The sequence below is a fragment of the Apis laboriosa genome, unplaced genomic scaffold (genome assembly GCF_014066325.1).
Source record: "Apis laboriosa isolate Shangri-la unplaced genomic scaffold, ASM1406632v1 scaffold112_cov148, whole genome shotgun sequence".
In the NCBI taxonomy this organism is placed as follows: domain Eukaryota; kingdom Metazoa; phylum Arthropoda; class Insecta; order Hymenoptera; family Apidae; genus Apis; species Apis laboriosa.
In genome coordinates, this window is record NW_025220865.1 from 5061738 (window position 1) to 5080373 (window position 18636).

The window sequence follows — 18636 nt, forward strand, 5'->3', positions numbered from 1 at the left end:
TAAAAATACTACAGAGAAAAAAAATAAATACTTTTAATATATTATATAAGTCTTTATGTAATAATAAATATAATTGAAAAAATTCAAAATATAAAAAATTATGAATAATTTTATTTTATAAATCTGAAATATTTAAAGATAATGATTACTATATGAATAAGTTTTAATGAACAAATTTTAATATATAAATAGAAAAATATAAAAATTATTTTTATATATGCATCTAATAAATAAACACATTACTGCTATCATCTTTGAATATTAAATAATGATCAAAATATATATAAATGTAAAATCATATATGATAAATTTGTTTAGTTATTCACTATCTTATGCATTGCATAATCCTAGATTGTAACATAACCTAACATATCTGATAAAAATAATTACAAATATCATTAGATCATAACCTTGTCTTTATATTTTGTGTTTAATATAATGAATTTAAAATGACTCAAGCTTATGATAACTATTACAGTGAATTTCAGAAAAATGCTGAGTTGCAGCAAAATTTAAAATATAAAAAAAAATATCGAAGATTAAAAAGGATCATAAAAGATACAGTATTCGTAAGATTCTTAATATATTTCTTTCTATATTTTTTTCCTTTTTTTATAAAAATAAATTATCATTTTAAATAAAAGTAAATGCAAATAAAAGAGGACACATGATAACAAATTAAATTACTATAAAAATTGTAAAAAACTTTATAATTATAGGAAAATGCAGCATTATGTGATCAGGTTGCACAAATGCAAGAAAATCTTATGCTTGTAAAAGAAGAAAGGTTGTTTCTTTTACGTAAATTATGTCAACAACAAGGAGATATAGATCCTTCTACTATGATAGCTCGATCTCAATCAAACAGTATTAATACTAATACATTTAATCCAGAATGTTCCACACCTAAAAAAACTACAAAAAAAAGAGTGTCGACTGATGGCTCAGGTATTAAAATATTCTAATTTAAATTATATTTTATTATTTTGAAAATTATAACTTTTTAAACTACTTTAACATTTTTAGAACCAAAAAATAAAGCTAAGCGTTATAATAAAACTGCAAGGAAAGTAGTTCAATTAATACCATTAGATGTCCATGGAAGACCTATATTTCCTATTTCTTTGGGTGATCTCACTGTATACTCGCTTGGAGAAGTAGTATCAGACAGAATTGCTTATCATACAGAAGATCTCATTTATCCAGTAGGTTATTGCAGCACTAGAGTATATGCTAATTTAAGAGATGTAAGAACAAAAAGTTTATATACATGTAAAATATTAGATGGTGGATCAAAACCAAGGTATAATTGCATTAATAATTAGTTATAATTATAATTAATTATAACTGTAATATATATATAAAATATTTTGTATTGTAGATTTGAAATTGTATCTGATAATGATCTAGATCAACCATTGGTTGGATCTACTCCTGATGAATGTCATTCTAAATTATTAATGGCAATTTCTCCTGCACTTCGTTCAATAACACCAAAAGGAGCTGATTTTTTTGGAATTTCACATCCTACTATACAAAATCTTATTCAAAGCACACCTGGAACTCGTAAATTAGCTATGTACAAACAACAACGTTTCGAAGTAAATAATTATTTATATTATTCATTAATATCATAATTTCATTTATAATTAAAATAATAAATTGATAAAATAATAACTTTAACAAATATAGGTAAGCAAAAATCAACCAATAGAAAGAGGTACAAGTCCAGTAATGGAAGAAGAAACAGATCCTGGACTTGGATTTGCTGCTTTGCATAGGCATTATGCATTAGCAAATTCATACAGAATTAAAGAAGAACCATCTGATAATGATCTTTTAGCTCTTCAAGAACTTCTCTCGTGATCTTTATATGTCGATAAAAAATTTTTCAAAAAAAGATATTTTGCTTTATGTATTGATACAATACGCACATTTCATTATTATCAAACATTAATCTAAATTATATATTTACAAAAAATTGAAAAATCTTTAAAACTAGCAACATTCATTCTAAAAATCACTTTATATTATTTATTAAACTACAATATATAAAGCAATTTATTCTTTATAAATATTTTTCTATTTTATTGAAATAATGTATAAATAAAATTGCGATAAGTAACATAAAAATTATTTACGAAACAAATACTTTGTAAATATTTTCTTGATATACATATTATAATTTTAACTATACTATATCACTGCAAAATATATTTTAAATAAATTTTACTTAAATGTCAACAGTAATATACAATTAATATGCACATGTATCATAAAAATATCTCTCTTCTACTATTTCATGTATATAATTAAATGTTTTAGTTGTAAATATTTTGCAATAAATATTATCACATAGTACTTATGACTTTTAAAGTTGACTAGTTACAATATCATAGTGATATAAAATAATAAAATATCAAATATAATTATTGAATTGATTACAAAATATATATTGAAATAATATTTGTTTCTATTTTTTTTTATTTTTTTTTTTTGTTCCTTACGTTTACATTTATTTTCTTAGAAGTAGCAATATACAAATTACTAAAATATCTATCATTAATGATAAGTTTATTATATTGTATAAAGTAATATATACTTTGACAAATTTGGATAAGAATTAAAAATTGAATACATAAACATATGTACATATACATATATATATGTACACATATGTATATATGTATATATATATATTAACTTAATCCAAAAATTATTTTTAGTTGTGCAAATTTTTAGGCAACGCTATTTGATTTTTTTTAGTTGTATAATTTATAAAAGATATTAGGAATTTTTTTTATATGCGCAATTATTCTATTAAAGCATATTATTTTTATTATGTTTTAATAGTAATAATAAAAATGTATAAAACTTCAAGTTATTTTAATTTCTTGCAATACAATAAGAAACATCTATAACTAATTTTTCAAATGTTACCAAATTTATAAATTTTTTACTGTGTGTATCTTCAATAACTTTTATTTAAATATAATGCATTTACAAATACTTTTCTTTATTTTAATTCATTTTTGCATATTTATGAATTTATCTATTTTATAAATACTACTATTAAAACATAAGTTATGTCTTAAATTTCAATTATATTATTATAGAAAATGAAAATTTCCTTTTCAATTTGATTATATAAAAATTAACACAAGAAAATTAATTAAGCATATACTTCATCAAAATTAATAAAATTTATATGAAAACCTGAAAAGTCGGTTTATTGCTATATATTTAATATTTTAAAGAAGTTTGTTATGATGTTTCATGTCACCGTCTATTCGTTGGTCCAATTGTTTTATTGAAAAGAGTATTTGCAATAGCAATTACCGGTGAAAATAATTTTAATGGACAATCACTGAAACAAAAAATAAATATTCATATATAGTTTAATAGAATATATAATTTTCAAAGGTACATACCATACTCCAGTCACAGGTACTGCTTCATTTCCACTTACAATAAATAATGGGAACAATATAGAAAAAACACAGCCACTAAAATAACAATAGATTAATTAGTAATATTCCTGCATAGGAAACATAATATTTAAAGAAATCAATTACCTTATTACATACGAACTGGGCAGTTGGGTAAGTACTGCTAATGGCAGACCAAAACCCACAAAATATGGCCAATTACTTTCAATAAAACTTAATCGTCTATGTAGCTCCCAACCCATATTGAACCATTTGTATTCAAAAGCATAGAGAGCATATAAAAGGCACATATGTATAAGAGCAAGAATGTCACCTACAAGAGGTAATGGAATCCTGGATACCAACATTCCTTGACCCAAAAATAATGCTTGAACCAATATACTGAAAAGCGTGTCTGCTACGAGCTTGCTCACACTAGATAAAAGTAATGGCCTTCCTTGCCTATACCTATAAGCACTGTCCGCTATGTCCTACATGGTTTACAAATATAGCATGTGATATTAACCCCTTCAATGGTTACTGGCCAAAGCTTCTCGTTCTGAGATCAAATAACTCATACCTGAAACCATAAACTGTTGACTATCCTACTGAGCACAAATAGTGGTAGTACCCATACAGTGCCAAAAGTTAATGACAGAAATGGTTTCATCCAAGACCACACAGTCATACCCATACCCGGTGAATGACCAAATATAATGGTCAATAAGTACTTGAGAAATGGAAGTAAACCACATTCAAAAATTAATATGCTGACCCAAAATACACCACCATTTAAAGCACAACATTGAATTGTTCTTTTTAACACTTTTGATTCTCTGAAAATGCATTATAATATACTCTTAAAGATATATATATATATAAGATATAAAATATTAAAATTTTGATATATAATTTTATTATATAATTTAACTATATACCTTAAATGATTAAAATGCTTTGGAGGATGAGGTATGACTGCTATGTCTTTTCCATGACTTTCTGTTTTATTTAAGGGTGGTTTAGATAATTTTTCATTAATTCGTTTGTCCATATAAAATAAGACAATAGCTCCTCTCAAACTATCCACAAATCCTCGATACATGGCATGTATTATTCCCTAAAAGAAAAAATAATTTCTTTTTAAAATTAATTTTAATTCTACTTTTATTTCGTAAAAAATTTATATTATAAAAATATATAATAGAGAATATATTTAATTATAAAATTAAAAAAAAATAATTAAAAAAAAAAATTATAATAAAAATCTATTATTATATCAGATTATTATATATTAGATATTATTATAGGTTAGGAAAATCATATTTTTGTATTTAAAATGAAATTTAATACTCACTGTCACGTTATCCATATTTTACGATAATAATCACAATAGAATATAATTAATCTATAATCTGAATATGTTGAATAATCTGCCAAAAAAACATTTTCGGAATAACATAATTGTCAATGGCAGTAATACAAAAACACATTAAAAGTGAATATGAACAAAATATTTATGATATGGAAATAAATAAGTTTAGAAATAAATTTTTTAATATCTCAAACACGTACATATTGTCATTCAATATTAATAAAAATATCTGATCGAATTAGAAATTTTTCTTTCAAAGCGCAAAAATATGCGCTGCCAAATAAATTAACGAAATTATTATTGCAACTTTTCGTAAAATTAAATTAAAAAATGACTTTACAAATATGTATCAACTGATTGCTTTTCATTGCAGGCAAAGGTTAACATTATGTTAATAGATATAAAGGTCACTAAGCAATGAATCTTTGATCTTTAATAAATCCACTAATAATTCAAACATATAAAAATATAAAGCATTCGAAGAATTGAAATAAATTTATTTATATTTATATATAAAAATTAATAATTATTTGTAATTGTATAATTATTTTTAAACAATACAATTTTAAAACATACACATGTATATACTATACATGTATAAAGTTCTTTACTTAATTCACACATATAATTTGTAAGAAGATAGATATAATACTGGCAGAAAATAGATGAAGCCAAGTTTTGCTGAACCTGAAATTTATATAATTTATTTACAAGCGTTATTATTATTCTTATTAAAAAAGATATTTATCTTTAATAATTTTTATTTATTATTATAAATAAAATAATATTATAAAACGTACGTATACATTTTATATTATATCGTTTTGTATCGAATATAATAAATAAAACTAAATTTAATTAAATTTAAAAAATAATTATAAAAATATAAATATATTTACATAATTTATAAATATAACATTATTATTTACATATTTATATAAAAATGTTTGATTCTTGATTTTTATAATTAAATAAATTTAAATAATTTTAATTTTATTTTATATATGATGTGAAGTTTATGTTAATTTTTTGCACAAGAAAGATAACAAATAAAAATATGCCGATCATTATATATAATTATAGTTAATTAATACAAATAAAAAAAAATAAAATGTTAAATATATTGGAACTTGAATTAAATGATCGCTGCTACTACTTATAATTGATGTCAATCATTCTTTCATATTAATTATTATTATTAATTATTACTATTGATTAACAATAATTTGTAATTTAAAAGATATAACATATATAATAAAATATGAAAATTCGTTCAAAAAGTGGAATTTGTAAATCGCGCGATAATTTTGGAGTAACCTATCTAACTCAAAGTATGACTTAACCTCTAACTGCATTAATTTATTTATTTATTTACAATTTATCTATTAAATCAAATATTACTATATATTAACATAACATTAATTATTACAATTAAACAAATATTTATATTATTTTTATTTCATATTTATATGTAATTAATTATATTATTGTATTAAATATGTTGTATTTATTTTTTTTATATATTTATCATAAAAGAATTAATTAATTAATTTTTTTCATTATTTCGTCCAAGCAAATTCTATGATAAGATTACGTGGTGGCAGAGATCATATTTGGATGCCTTTACATATGGTAAATTTTTCATTTAAAAAATTTTTCATTTTTTTAATTTGTCATTGTAAAAGAAAAATTAAATTCTGATTTACTAATTTCTTTGTTTCATACGATAAATTATATTTTAAAGGATTCAAGTACAACGAATGTAGCTTCTTTCAATGGAAAATTTCCAAAAAAAGTGTTTTATCCACTAAAAGATGTTTTTTTTCAAGAGAAGGTTTCAAATAAAATAAGTTTATTTTTAAATCTATATACAAATATTTTGCATTCATTTATTATTTCAGATTTTATTGAAAATTTACAGGAAAAAAGAAAATTAGAAAATAATAAAGTAAGCTTAATAATAAAATATACTATATTATATTTATATATATATTATATTATATTATTATATATATTTATATATATATATATATATATATTATATTTATATTTATATAATATATTTTTTAACAATATATTTTTTAAATAATATTGAATATTATTTAAATCATTTAATTATTAAATCTATTTATTTGAAATAACAGCATGATTCATATAAACCAATGGAAGTTAATAATAATAAAAAAAAAATAAAATATCTACCAATAAAATTTCAAAAATTAATGTTTTCAAGAAATAATGCAAAATCAAATTGTTATTTTATACGTAAGTTTTGATTTTATAATATATCAATTAATAATTTTAGACAATTATTAATTGTTTTTTAGTCATATGTTTAACATATGTTTAAAAGGATAAAATAGGATTTATCACAAATCCTTTTTGCTATAGAAAATATTGAAAAAAAAACTGATTCATCAAAGATATTAAATGTGAAAAGAAATACTAATTTTGAAGTAAGCATTTTTATTTTTATTTAAAAATAAATAAATATTATATATTACTGTATATTAAGAATATTATTATTATATACTTTATTATTGTATTAAGAAATAATAATTATAAAAAATGTTATCATATTGAAATAATATTATTTATTATTATCGCACAGTAGAAAATACTTGATGATTCAAAGAAGAAAACATTTCAATCAAATATCAAAAATATTTTGCCAGAAAAAAAGAATATATTTGATAAAAAAAAATTTGAGAATATAAGTAGAGTTAGCATTCTTCTTTTGTATCTTCATTTCTTGCTTTGTTATTATCTTTCTTTTTCAAAGACAAGTCAATTTATTGAACTTTTTGAAATGTGTCCAGTTAAAGATAATGAAAATTAAATATATATGTATTTATAATTAAAAATAAAATGTTGAAAATTGTTAAAATATTGTTTCTTAAAATTTATAAAATATCTTTATCTTTGGAAGAGGAAGTTTACATAAAACTGAAGAGTTATATAATAACCATGCTAATATTTTTATTTAATTTGAAAGATAAAATCACTTACTGTTGCAATATTAAACAAATAATAAGTAATCATACATATATTTAGTAATGTTAAATGTTGTAAATATCAAAATAAATGTAATAATAATCCTCAGTGATATCAGACATTAATTATATTACTTTTATTCAGCTTCTACTGTTACCTCCAATGTCACAGTAGCGAATTCAGTGTCATTTTCCTTCATTTCGCATACAGTTTTGTAATTTCCAGGATTCATACTGTTGAACATCGAGCTTATATCGCAATCTGAAGCATTTTGTTCACCCTATTCGATAATTCATTATTTTAATAATAATGTATTAATATTAATGGAAGAAAATTCAAATATAATAAACAATATATATCAATATTAATTATTTTTGATCGAAAATAATATATTGTTAATAGGGATTAATAGGATTAATTATAATTAATTAATTAACAATAATAGTAATAATAATTTACCGAAAGAATTATCTATTTTCTTTTTCTGTGTTTTAATATTTCGATTAAAAAAAAAAAGAAATATTTTATATTGTATATGTTTTATTACCGGTGCAGCAGAACATCCATCATCTTCATCTATATATTCAACTGATGCGCAAAAATTAGCATTTTCCAAATCCTTGAATGGTTTTTCTGACTGCTTTGTCATTTGGCTTACCAATTGATCATCTTGATATATTTTGATATCCATCTGAAAAAAGCAGAAAAATATTATTTTATTCTAGTTCAATCAATAAATTCTGTAAAAAGATTAGAAAATATCTAATTTTTTATGCAAAATTATTTATTTTTGGCATGTTGAAATATTTGAAAATAATATTTTAAAATATTATAAAATATATAAATATATAAATATTATAAAATATATTTAGATAATATTTAAATAATATATTTAATATTAATATATTATTAATATATATTTATATATATATATATTTAATATTAATATATTATTAATATAAATAATATATTTAATTAATCAAAATGTACTTCTAATATACTCGGACAATCCTTTTTTATCTTAGGCGTTGTATTAATGAGATTATTTGAAATACCAGCATCCCAAGATTCGAGTACATCTTCATTTGAGACATCGATTTTAATACTATTTACTGTAACTTTGTTCTCTGCCTAAAAAATAAAAAATGATAATTGAATTAAAATATTGTATTTTTAATACTATTTGTTTATTATATTAAAATTTTTTTATATATTGAATTTTTATAATTAAAAAAATTTAAAAATAAAAATTTTTGAAATTATTTTTAATAATTGTCATTATAACTTTATGCAAAAAATGTTTCAAGTAAATTAATTATAACAAAGATCTATTTTTATGATCTATTTTTAAAAGATATATTTTTTAAATGAAATTATTTCAAATATTATTTAATTTTATAATTGCATAAAATTTTACTTAAATAAGAAAAAAGAATTAAAAATAATTAAAATCAGTTAATAAATATAACTTTAAAGTTGATAAGAAATATATATGATTTTTTTATATAATATAATAAATATATGCAATAGTTTCAAAGAGAAATAAAATAGTTGCAAAAGTGTATAATACTCTATATATAAGTCACCCTATATCTTACCTTAACGTTCAGTATATATGAAGATGAAATGATACATAAAACAAATATTAATAATAGTTTTTCAATTGGTGACTTCATAATTGTAACAGAAAACATTAAACAATTGTTATAAAAACAACTTTGCTCTTCAACTGATGCACGGATCATATTTAAAGCTATAAAAGACTTCCTGTATACTACAATATGCTTCCTGTATATCATCATTATAATTAGTTGTTTTGAAATAATAATCAATTAACAATTCTATCCTTTTGTTATTATAACTAAAATGAAATAATATATGATTGCGTAACATTTAATCATTTATCGAGCACGAAATTGTGGGAAATAAAATTTAACATGCAAGAAGAATTGTCTATAATATAGGAAAATGAGAAATATAAACAAGATATCATCTATTTTCATGGTTGTTATTTAACGAGATTATCAAAAGCAATCTCTAGAAAATTACATAATAAATTAGTATGTTAGTATTTCATTTTTTGTAATTTAAGATTAAATAACAATAAAATAGATATATTATTATATAACAGAATTCAACAATTACAAGTTTTAATTACATCATATGACCAGAAATATATAGTAATTTAAACTAAAATATAATTTATAATATTATAAATAGTATATAAAATATGTGAATTTATTTTATTCTTTTTTTTCGTGTTTTTTTTCTTTATAATCTTTTAAAAAAAAATAAGTTGATATTAAAAGACAACAATAGAACATTTATTTACTTTGTTTAATAAATATATTAAATACAAATTGTTTTGCATTTTTTCTTTATTAATATATTGTATAATTTATGTAATAATTTATGTTAATAAATTAAAAATAGAATAAAGATAAAGAAATTTATTATAAAATAAATATTTTTGCTTAATACAAATATTACTATAAAGAAATAAAGTAATAAAAAACATTATTATATAAAATTGAAAATATTTTGAAATTATGGATTTCCCGCATTTGAAATTGAAACCTCGACAAAATCGACTAGTATCGAATATCATCGATCGGCCAGTATTCGATACGGAGTCTAATTTGTATGTATGCCGCACATGGTTTATTGTGGCGCAAATGTATATAAGTTTCCCGAATTAGTAGTGTCTTTAAAGATAATACTGTTATGTTATAAAACCAATAAGAAATGTTGCATGTTTTAGCAGTGCAACAACTTTATAGTGATTTGCTTATAGAAAAGTGGGCATAATCAATTGTAGATGCCGGTTTGTGCGATAAGATTGTTTTGTGTTTCTTGAAACGGGGGTGTGACAGTTTGTGCATTCCTAGAATATGGTATATTTTTTTTTCTTTCAAAATGAAACTGAATGTTATATAAGTTTTACCTTCTGATCGTTCGGTGAACCCCAACGAATTACCACCACGCTAAATTTCAAAAAGCGTACATTGTACTTGAGAGTGTTTATTTTCCTTTACATGTGTCAACAATTCGGATTCAATCGAAAGTGTATAACATTGAATTTAATTACACAACTTATACGTTTTTTAAAAATTTGTGCCATATCTTGATGTGATGCGTTATTAAACGACATAAAAATACCAAAGTTACGAAAGCTATTTATAGGTTATAAAATTATATGTGTGCTGTTGTCAATAGCGGCAACGGCGAATCATCAAGTAATATTTAATGCAAACTCCATGCATTGGCTTCAAGCAACAAATATACGCGAAGAAATGCCTTTAAGCCAATTAAATCAAAGTAATTTCGTTAGTACGAACGAAAGTATAAATCCTGGCACTGAAATAGCATCAACTTGTTATACTCCTCCACCTTCATACCATAATATTAATTTACCTCTGGGACACCCATCTACTTTGAGTAATGATTGTGGTGCACCTCCTTCTTATGAAGAAGCCATAGATCCAAATGGTAAATAATATTTTTAATAAAAAAAGTCTTAATTTTATTAGAAATTATCAATTCATTAATCAAATGAAAATATTAGCTATATATAATATTATTGTTCTTTTCTGTTTAGCTCCTCCTCCATCCTATGATTCATTATTTGGTCGTATGAGGGAAGCACATAAAGTTTCAAAAGGAGTATTTGATTTTTTGAAAAATATTATCGTCTTACTTTTAGGCACTAGTAAGTAAAAACATAAATTAATGCTTTATTTAAATATAAAGAGTTATTAATTTAATATTTTGGTAATTTCAGTTGGATGTACTATTATCTTAGGAGTAACAATAGTAGTTCCAATATGTATGATGGTCATTGGAGGACTTTATCTTTATGATTGTCCACAAGGAGAATATATTCCTGTTTATTTATTAGTGGGTGGTGGTTTTGGTGTTTTTAAACAGTTATTACATTTATCTGCAAGAGTACGGCAACGTCAAGAAGAAAGAGATGAAGAAAGAATACGACAATCTCCAACACAAACATTAATTAATTGTTTTATGCTTGGCTGGTTTATTATAGGTCAGTAATATAAAAACTTACATTTATATTAAATGTTTATAATTCTTATTTTTATATTTTTTATCTTTGTCTGTTCACAGGCTCAATGTGGGTATATAAGGAATATGAGCCAAATTATGATCCAGCTCTTGGCAAATATTGTAACAAAACATTATATTTATTTGCCTTTTGGTTAATTACGGCTGTTTACATATTTCTGGGAGTGATAACTGCCGGTTTTTGCAGCATTTCGGTAGCAAGCATTGCATTTCAAAGACCACCTCCTGATCTAATGTAAAGTAACATCTCACTTTAAAAAAAAAATAGTCGTTAAAAAATCTATTATTTTGGGAACAAAACGACAAATTTTGCGAAATGAAGAACAAAAATTTTTTGTGGATATAAAAATCACATCATAACAGGGCACAAAATTTCGTCCACGCTTTACGTACCTGAGATGCTTAAAACAACAATCTACAAACGGATCGTTTGCACATCTAAATGCACATAAAATGCGCTCGAATATCAAAATTTTATTTTGTAATCATTCATGATAACATTTCTTGATTTTTCGTAGCGTACTTGATTCAATATCTCAATTAAGGCGACTTTTGCTATGAATCATGTCAAACGGACATAGCAAAATTGATTGATTTCTTAAAATTGGTATACACGTGGAGGGAAGAAAAAAAAAAAAATAAGAAAGAAAAAATAGTTGATGCTTTAACCAATTCAGGGCTGTGGATATTTCGCAATAATCGCGAATTCTTTTGATATTGTGCCAAGAAATCGCAAAGCTGTAGAGCGAAGTATTTTGCTATCAACATCGATCACCCATATCGATATTCAATTCGTATGAATATTCTTAACTTGAGTAGAATCTCAGGACGTGTCATAAAAAAAAAAAAAAAATATTCTAACACGAAAGTGTCATCGAACACTGTGATAACATATAAGAGAAATTTTACCGTCGTCAACGCGCTAAAACATGATACATACTACTTTATGGCGTTTAATTAAACGGCAGCTGTTTAACAGTTCTTCTACAAGTGAAGATAGTCATATTCACTTGTATAAATAGCTTATTGTTAAAAGACTGCGATACTTCGCAAAACACGTTTTTTATTCCTTTGCCCTCTCCTCCGTCCTTTTAAAACCTTTCGATCTCCATTGAGCCTTTATGTCAATGTAGTCGAATAACCGTTTTATAAAGACTCGTTTGAAAATTAAGGGGTAAACTATATATAAATATATATATAAATATACATATGTATATTAAACTCACGCTCCTTTTAGTATTTCGAAACATTTGAATGCCAGTATTTATTAGTATCGTTAGAAGAAAACAATTTTTAAGAAATCGTCGTATTTGATTGGTATTTAGGTTAATGTAGTGAGGATGGAGAACTTTCGATTGAAAAACAAAATGTATTTCTCGACGTTTTATTAATGTAAAAAAAAAAAAAAAAAAAAAAGTTTCTTCCACTTTAATATAACTTCTTTATCTGTATTTTTCAAGACAACGTTTTCGTCTTCCTATTTAAGTCCGGTTCAATCAAGATATTGTAAATATACTTCGAAATCATATCTCTTTCTCTCTTTCTATATATATATATATATAGTTATCTGTTTACGTGTTACTATTGACGAACGTACTTTTGAAATATACACGCTTGTATGCCGTAAAAAGCAAAAAGAAAAAAAAAAAAAGAAAAAAAAAAAAAAAAANAGAAAAAAAAAGAAACCTTAACGAATGATACGAGCGAGCTTGCGCTTTCGAGGATATAGAGGACATGAAAATCTCTTGCGTATTTAAGTACATGATTATTATAATAAAATTGATCTTTCGATTAAAACTGAATAGACTGCAATTATTTTAAGCGTACGCTTAGCTAATATTATGAACACATACCCTCGTTCTATTTGTTGCTGATATTTAATGTATTACACGTACGTACATACTTACATATACATACACTTACACATTAAATACTTTGCAAATGAAACTTTCGAACAAAGACCTATGCGTGCCTGTAAAATATGTTCTTTACATTGTCTCGTATTATGGGCACATACGCACATTTGTTATTATAATTTCCTAAATAAACTGCTTAAAAACATGTTGCGTTTTTGCCTAACCATATGAATGATGTAATTGCATGCGCGCATGCGTGTAAACATATAAATATAATTTTATATTTTATCATAATTATTTTTTTATATATTTTTATTTTAATTGTGAGGAATATTTGAATGAATCTCTGTAACATTTTTCCTGTTACAATATATAAATGTTATAGTGATATTATTTAACATGATTATATTATATATAAAATAAGATAAATTTTATTTTCGCGAATAATGAATTTTTACATTTTTAAGATTTATTACAATTTTTTTTCTTTATTGAAAGACACATATAATTAATATTGAATTACATAAACTTTTTAAATACTTTTTAAATTAAAATCGAATCATATAAATATTTAATTTTTCTTCTTAATTCTTCGAATTAACGTATTAGGAAAGAAATTATGTTCATATTTGATTCTTCTAATTAAGTTATTTTAGGAGATGGTATAGGATAATCTTCTTCATAATAGATTTCCCCTTCACCTTCATATTCATCTTCATATTTCAAGAATTGTTCTGGTACTATTGATAAATCCTCTGAACACTTATCTATTAGTGAATCTATAGATATCTAAAAATTATAAATTAAGAGATTAATTTAAAATCTTTTTTAATTCATCTTGAATTCAATATTTCCAAAATAATGTAAAATTAATAATGCAATAATAATTATGTATTATGTTTTAGATAATATACTCGTATATTTTAGATATGTTAAATTAATTCTTCGAAATTCTCTTAAAAGTAATATTTATAATATGATTATATACATAACAAATAACAATTATTTAAAAAGAAAATAAATAAGAAGAAATAATCTGCCATTTTTTAAAATAAATCATAGCTAAAGATACATAATAGATATAGTTAAATGTATCTTAAAAATTTTTAATACATGTTTAGATATATACATAGATTTCCAAAATCTATGTATTATCCATGTTGTATGCATAGATAATACAATTATAAATTTTTTGTACACTTTCAAAATTTAAATTCGATAATTTTCTAATAATCTTAAATAATGTAAGATATCACAATTTCCCTTTTAAATAATTAATTAAACGATTTAAAAATATATCGTGTTAATAATATCGTAAATAAATAAAATGAATTATAAGATACAAGTTCTATATAATTCTTATTAACCCTTAAAACTACAAAAATGGAATAATTTAGATCTCTTACAATTGAATATTTCGCAATTACTTTTTTTTTAGAAAATTTATCTTTTCTGTATTAAAATTATTTTAATATTATTTAAAATTAAATTAATTTTGAATATTCTTTTTCTAAAAAATTTTTAGAAAAATTTGATCTTGATCTCTTGAAAGATCCGATTTTTTCTCTCAGATCATTTTATATAAATTTGCAGTGCTAAAAGATTAATTATATATGTTCTTACCTCCTCTTGCAATGGTACTGGTTCAGGTGGTAATAAATCAGGATTGTACGGTGTGATACAACGCGCACGCCACAACGCAATAATACCTTTCTTCAAACGAGGTGGTTCAAAAGGTTCAGGTTTAACTTCCGGTTTTGTAATCTCGGTCCCTGTAACATCCGTTTCTGCTTCAGTTTCTATCGCAGTAGGTTCTGGTGATGGTGGTTCTGCTACTTCCTGTATCGAAATTATTATGTCATGCACAAATATAAAGAGAACTATTGATATTTTAATTAAATCAAAAAAAAAAATTAAATTTGATTTTCTTAATCATGTAATAAATTGTAAAATTATTCTATCAAATTTTGAGAAATTAATTTTATCACCTCGGTAGGTTCCTTTGTCTCATCATAATCAGGATCTTTCATGTGCACATAGTGTCCATGTTGCATGCAAGCATTTTCGAAAGTAAAGCATCCTCGACCATAAGGCTATGATTATATATTTTCTCAATAATTTCTTTAAACAATAATGTTTTAATAATCATAAGATCATAATTTCGCAAAAATTTCTTACCAAATTGAGTTCCCAAAATCCGTGGAATCGATGTCGGGGATGAATTAACTGTCCAGGTCCTTGCATGCGATCCTTAATCCACGTACCCATAAATTTTGTATTCGTATTGGCGTAAAGGTAAGATCCCATACCGTGTCGAAGATTTTTCTTCCAAGATCCCTCGTAAACGTCCCCATTTATGTAGTAATACACGCCAAAACCATATTTTGTGTCGCGTTTCCATTCGCCTACGGAACACGAGCTAATCTGCACACAGTGTATCAAACATTTCCTTTTTTCTTTTTGTATAGTTGTTTATATAATTATTATAATTTGTAATGTTTATTTTCAAAAAGATTTATATTATAGAGTTTTAAGTTTTAACTCTATGATACAAGTGAAAAAAGGAAATTATAATAAGCTTCTCAAAATGAAATCATACATTTTTTAATGCATATTATAATAATACAATGTTTTATAAATAAAAAAAATCTTGAGAGATATTTGTTATTATTTTCTGAACTAATAATTTTTCTGAACTAATAATGATTTATATAGTGTAATATTTTTTTTTAGAGATATATTGATTTATGTATTAAAAAACAAATGATTTTATTTTAAAAGAACAAAGTTGATCTTCACAAGTTCTCTATGTGTTTACTTACAAAAAAAATTAATAATGCAGGTATATCAGAATGCAGAAACCATTCAACTTTTATTTAAAATATTTCTTGATATTATGAAAAACATAAAATTGTATAAGACATCCGGTATATTTTTGAATCTAAAATTAAAAAAAGTATCGAAAAATTCTTAAAAAATGATACTTGAAACAGATAAGTATAAAAATGATATGGAAATGAAATTTTTCTGATATTTATTTTTTACAGTTTAAAAATATATTAAATTAGAAAATTCCAAAAAATAATGTAATGTAATGATAAAAGTAAACATATGGTTCGATTAACATTTTTTTACCCTCGTATCGTGTTCCATCAGGATACCAAAATGTTCCTTGGCCGTATTTTACACCTTGCCGCCATTCGCCATCGTATCGAGCGCCGTTTTTAAACACGTACAAGCCTCGAGCGTGTCTCAATCCTTTGCAATATTGACCGACGTACATATCACCATTTGGAAGCAAAGCTTTGCCACGGCCGTGTCTGTCCCCTTTTTCATTTCGTTCACCTTCATATAACTATAATTATATTATACTTTATTTTATTATTCATTCCATTTTTCTCAAAATAAAAAAAATTTTTAGCCTTAGTTCACCAAATTTTACATTAAAATGACAATTTCATTTGAATGATTAAAATTTATAGGATATAATTAGATCTGCAGAAAGATTTGGAAGATAAGATTAATAAACGAATAAATACGTAATTTTAAAAAGGATATTATGGAGATTAATATAATAATCTATTATTATTTAGAATAAGAAGTACTTACCCCTAAAGGATTTGCCTCCTCTTCTCCTCTTTCACCGATTATTTCCGGATTTTCTAACATTTTATTCTGTATATATGTATGTCTTCTATCCCTTTAAGTTACATATAAACGAATTTCTTTAAAATTGATTCTTGTTTTGTTACTTTTTGTTGACTGACATTTGACATAAGTTTGGTTATAAAATATTAAATCATTTTTAGTTATTATTATTATTACATATTAATTATTTGAAAATTTATAAGAAAGAATGTAATTTAACAAATAAATAAATTTTTATAAATAATTATCTTTGTTAATCGTTTTCAATCCCATTGCATGTTATACAATATGTTATTACAATATCAAAGTCTCACATTTTTTTTATAATTTATATACAGTAAAATAATTAAAAATACGAAATACAATATAATTTTTAGTCTTCTCAATAGTCAACAACATTTCATACACTGAGGATCAGTAAAGTAGCGAGGACAATAGCACGATTTTCCACATATATCAGTGATACAATAACGTACGCATGATGGTGGTGGAACTAATTTTGGTGGTGTACATTTAGGAATTGGTGGATCAGGAGGTGGTAAACAATTTACAATGTACAGGGTTGGTGGTTTTGGTGGAGGTTCTGGTCGTGGCCTACATATCTAGAAATAAAAAAATTAAAAAGATAAGATTTTATTGTGAAATATATTTTTGAAAATAATATAATATAAAATATAATTTTAATTTATATTATATTTATATAATTTTAATACTATATATATAACATACGAAAGGTGGACATGGAGAAGAACAACAATATTTTGAAGGTGGATATTGTTGCGGGGGTGGACAGCCATATTTAGGGCAATAAAATGGTGAAGGTTTGCAATGGTAACATCGTGGAGGTAGAGTGCTCTTACGTTTCGTGTTTTCGTAAGAAGACATTTTTATTTAATGAATTTATTTCTAACAGAATTAATCCCAAGAATATATATTATATAGATATTTTTAAATATCATACAATTAGTTTAATCAAAAGTAGAAATTTTGTGCAATTTAAAATATTTCAGATTTATATTTCAGGTATATAATTCTTCGTATTATTAAGAATTTTGAAAGAATTTGATCTAAAGATATTTCATATTTGTATTAATTTTGTAAATAAATTCGCTTTGAATCGATTTCTTCTTTTTTTTTTTTTTATTTAAAGTAAATATATTCACATAATATATTCATACAATTCTTTGATATTTTGATATTTGATATTCATTATATATTGAATTATTAGAATATTGTATTACTTTTTATAAAAATA

At 23.3% G+C, this 18636-nt stretch overlaps 6 protein-coding genes across 7 annotated transcripts; 2 read left to right on the forward strand and 4 right to left on the reverse strand.

The window, feature by feature from the left end:
* The first annotated feature begins 413 nt into the window (after positions 1 to 413).
* LOC122713873 (transforming growth factor beta regulator 1) lies at positions 414 to 2116 on the forward strand. Its single transcript, XM_043934685.1, has 5 exons — positions 414 to 569; positions 720 to 948; positions 1027 to 1303; positions 1382 to 1601; positions 1693 to 2116. The coding sequence occupies exons 1-5, from the start codon at positions 450 to 452 to the stop codon at positions 1864 to 1866; spliced, it is 1020 nt and encodes a 339-aa protein (XP_043790620.1). The 5' UTR covers positions 414 to 449; the 3' UTR covers positions 1867 to 2116.
* A 768-nt stretch (positions 2117 to 2884) lies between these two features.
* LOC122712619 (etoposide-induced protein 2.4) lies at positions 2885 to 5364 on the reverse strand. Of its 2 annotated transcripts, XM_043932421.1 has the most exons (7): positions 5001 to 5364; positions 4783 to 4858; positions 4367 to 4545; positions 4009 to 4264; positions 3576 to 3919; positions 3432 to 3506; positions 2885 to 3367 (listed from the first exon to the last, which is right to left on the reverse strand). In XM_043932421.1, exons 2-7 carry the CDS (start codon positions 4795 to 4797, stop codon positions 3280 to 3282), a joined length of 957 nt encoding a protein of 318 aa, XP_043788356.1. In that variant the 5' UTR covers positions 4798 to 4858; positions 5001 to 5364; the 3' UTR covers positions 2885 to 3279. The 2 variants fall into 2 exon arrangements, with proteins under 2 accessions (XP_043788356.1, XP_043788347.1); XM_043932412.1 differs by lacking the exon at positions 5001 to 5364 and having other exon boundaries at positions 2887 to 3367; positions 4783 to 4991.
* A 2043-nt stretch (positions 5365 to 7407) lies between these two features.
* Positions 7408 to 9539, reverse strand: LOC122713963. Its single transcript, XM_043934840.1, has 4 exons — positions 9393 to 9539; positions 8785 to 8925; positions 8342 to 8485; positions 7408 to 8074 (listed from the first exon to the last, which is right to left on the reverse strand). Exons 1-4 carry the CDS (start codon positions 9537 to 9539, stop codon positions 7931 to 7933), a joined length of 576 nt encoding a protein of 191 aa, XP_043790775.1. The 3' UTR covers positions 7408 to 7930.
* A 911-nt stretch (positions 9540 to 10450) lies between these two features.
* LOC122712280 lies at positions 10451 to 14004 on the forward strand. The gene is made up of 4 exons (XM_043931804.1): positions 10451 to 11283; positions 11393 to 11503; positions 11576 to 11839; positions 11920 to 14004. The coding sequence occupies exons 1-4, from the start codon at positions 11052 to 11054 to the stop codon at positions 12114 to 12116; spliced, it is 804 nt and encodes a 267-aa protein (XP_043787739.1). The 5' UTR covers positions 10451 to 11051; the 3' UTR covers positions 12117 to 14004.
* A 289-nt stretch (positions 14005 to 14293) lies between these two features.
* On the reverse strand, positions 14294 to 17402 carry LOC122714027 (radial spoke head 1 homolog). Its single transcript, XM_043935014.1, has 6 exons — positions 17343 to 17402; positions 16859 to 17088; positions 15912 to 16152; positions 15722 to 15826; positions 15357 to 15572; positions 14294 to 14522 (listed from the first exon to the last, which is right to left on the reverse strand). The coding sequence occupies exons 1-6, from the start codon at positions 17400 to 17402 to the stop codon at positions 14376 to 14378; spliced, it is 999 nt and encodes a 332-aa protein (XP_043790949.1). The 3' UTR covers positions 14294 to 14375.
* A 368-nt stretch (positions 17403 to 17770) lies between these two features.
* On the reverse strand, positions 17771 to 18266 carry LOC122714619 (small proline-rich protein 2D-like). Its single transcript, XM_043936112.1, has 2 exons — positions 18111 to 18266; positions 17771 to 17983 (listed from the first exon to the last, which is right to left on the reverse strand). The coding sequence occupies exons 1-2, from the start codon at positions 18264 to 18266 to the stop codon at positions 17771 to 17773; spliced, it is 369 nt and encodes a 122-aa protein (XP_043792047.1).
* Between the last annotated feature and the right edge of the window lie 370 nt (positions 18267 to 18636).

Bases quoted from the DNA above. Each gene is read 5' to 3' on its own strand.
- LOC122713873 (XM_043934685.1), top strand. From the start codon at position 450: ATGACTCAAGCTTATGATAACTATTACAGTGAATTTCAGAAAAATGCT. The intron at 570-719 runs GTAAGATTCTTA...TTATAATTATAG, and splicing joins TCATAAAAGATACAGTATTC to GAAAATGCAGCATTATGTGA. The intron at 1,304-1,381 runs GTATAATTGCAT...TTTGTATTGTAG, and splicing joins GATGGTGGATCAAAACCAAG to ATTTGAAATTGTATCTGATA.
- LOC122712619 (XM_043932421.1), bottom strand. The intron at 3,920-4,008 runs GTATGAGTTATT...TAAACCATGTAG, and splicing joins TCAACAGTTTATGGTTTCAG to GACATAGCGGACAGTGCTTA. The intron at 3,507-3,575 runs GTAATTGATTTC...TTGTTATTTTAG, and splicing joins CCCAGTTCGTATGTAATAAG to TGGCTGTGTTTTTTCTATAT.
- LOC122713963 (XM_043934840.1), bottom strand. From the start codon at position 9,539: ATGATCCGTGCATCAGTTGAAGAGCAAAGTTGTTTTTATAACAATTGT. The intron at 8,926-9,392 runs GTAAGATATAGG...TTTATTTTTTAG, and splicing joins CATATATACTGAACGTTAAG to GCAGAGAACAAAGTTACAGT. The intron at 8,486-8,784 runs GTACATTTTGAT...TGCTTTTTTCAG, and splicing joins ATTGTCCGAGTATATTAGAA to ATGGATATCAAAATATATCA.
- LOC122712280 (XM_043931804.1), top strand. From the start codon at position 11,052: ATGCATTGGCTTCAAGCAACAAATATACGCGAAGAAATGCCTTTAAGC. The intron at 11,284-11,392 runs GTAAATAATATT...TTTTCTGTTTAG, and splicing joins AGAAGCCATAGATCCAAATG to CTCCTCCTCCATCCTATGAT. The intron at 11,840-11,919 runs GTCAGTAATATA...GTCTGTTCACAG, and splicing joins GCTTGGCTGGTTTATTATAG to GCTCAATGTGGGTATATAAG.
- LOC122714027 (XM_043935014.1), bottom strand. From the start codon at position 17,402: ATGTTAGAAAATCCGGAAATAATCGGTGAAAGAGGAGAAGAGGAGGCA. The intron at 15,573-15,721 runs GTGATAAAATTA...ATTTCGATACAG, and splicing joins AGACAAAGGAACCTACCGAG to GAAGTAGCAGAACCACCATC. The intron at 14,523-15,356 runs GTAAGAACATAT...TATAATTTTTAG, and splicing joins CAGTACCATTGCAAGAGGAG to ATATCTATAGATTCACTAAT.
- LOC122714619 (XM_043936112.1), bottom strand. From the start codon at position 18,266: ATGTCTTCTTACGAAAACACGAAACGTAAGAGCACTCTACCTCCACGA. The intron at 17,984-18,110 runs GTATGTTATATA...TTTTATTTCTAG, and splicing joins CTTCTCCATGTCCACCTTTC to ATATGTAGGCCACGACCAGA.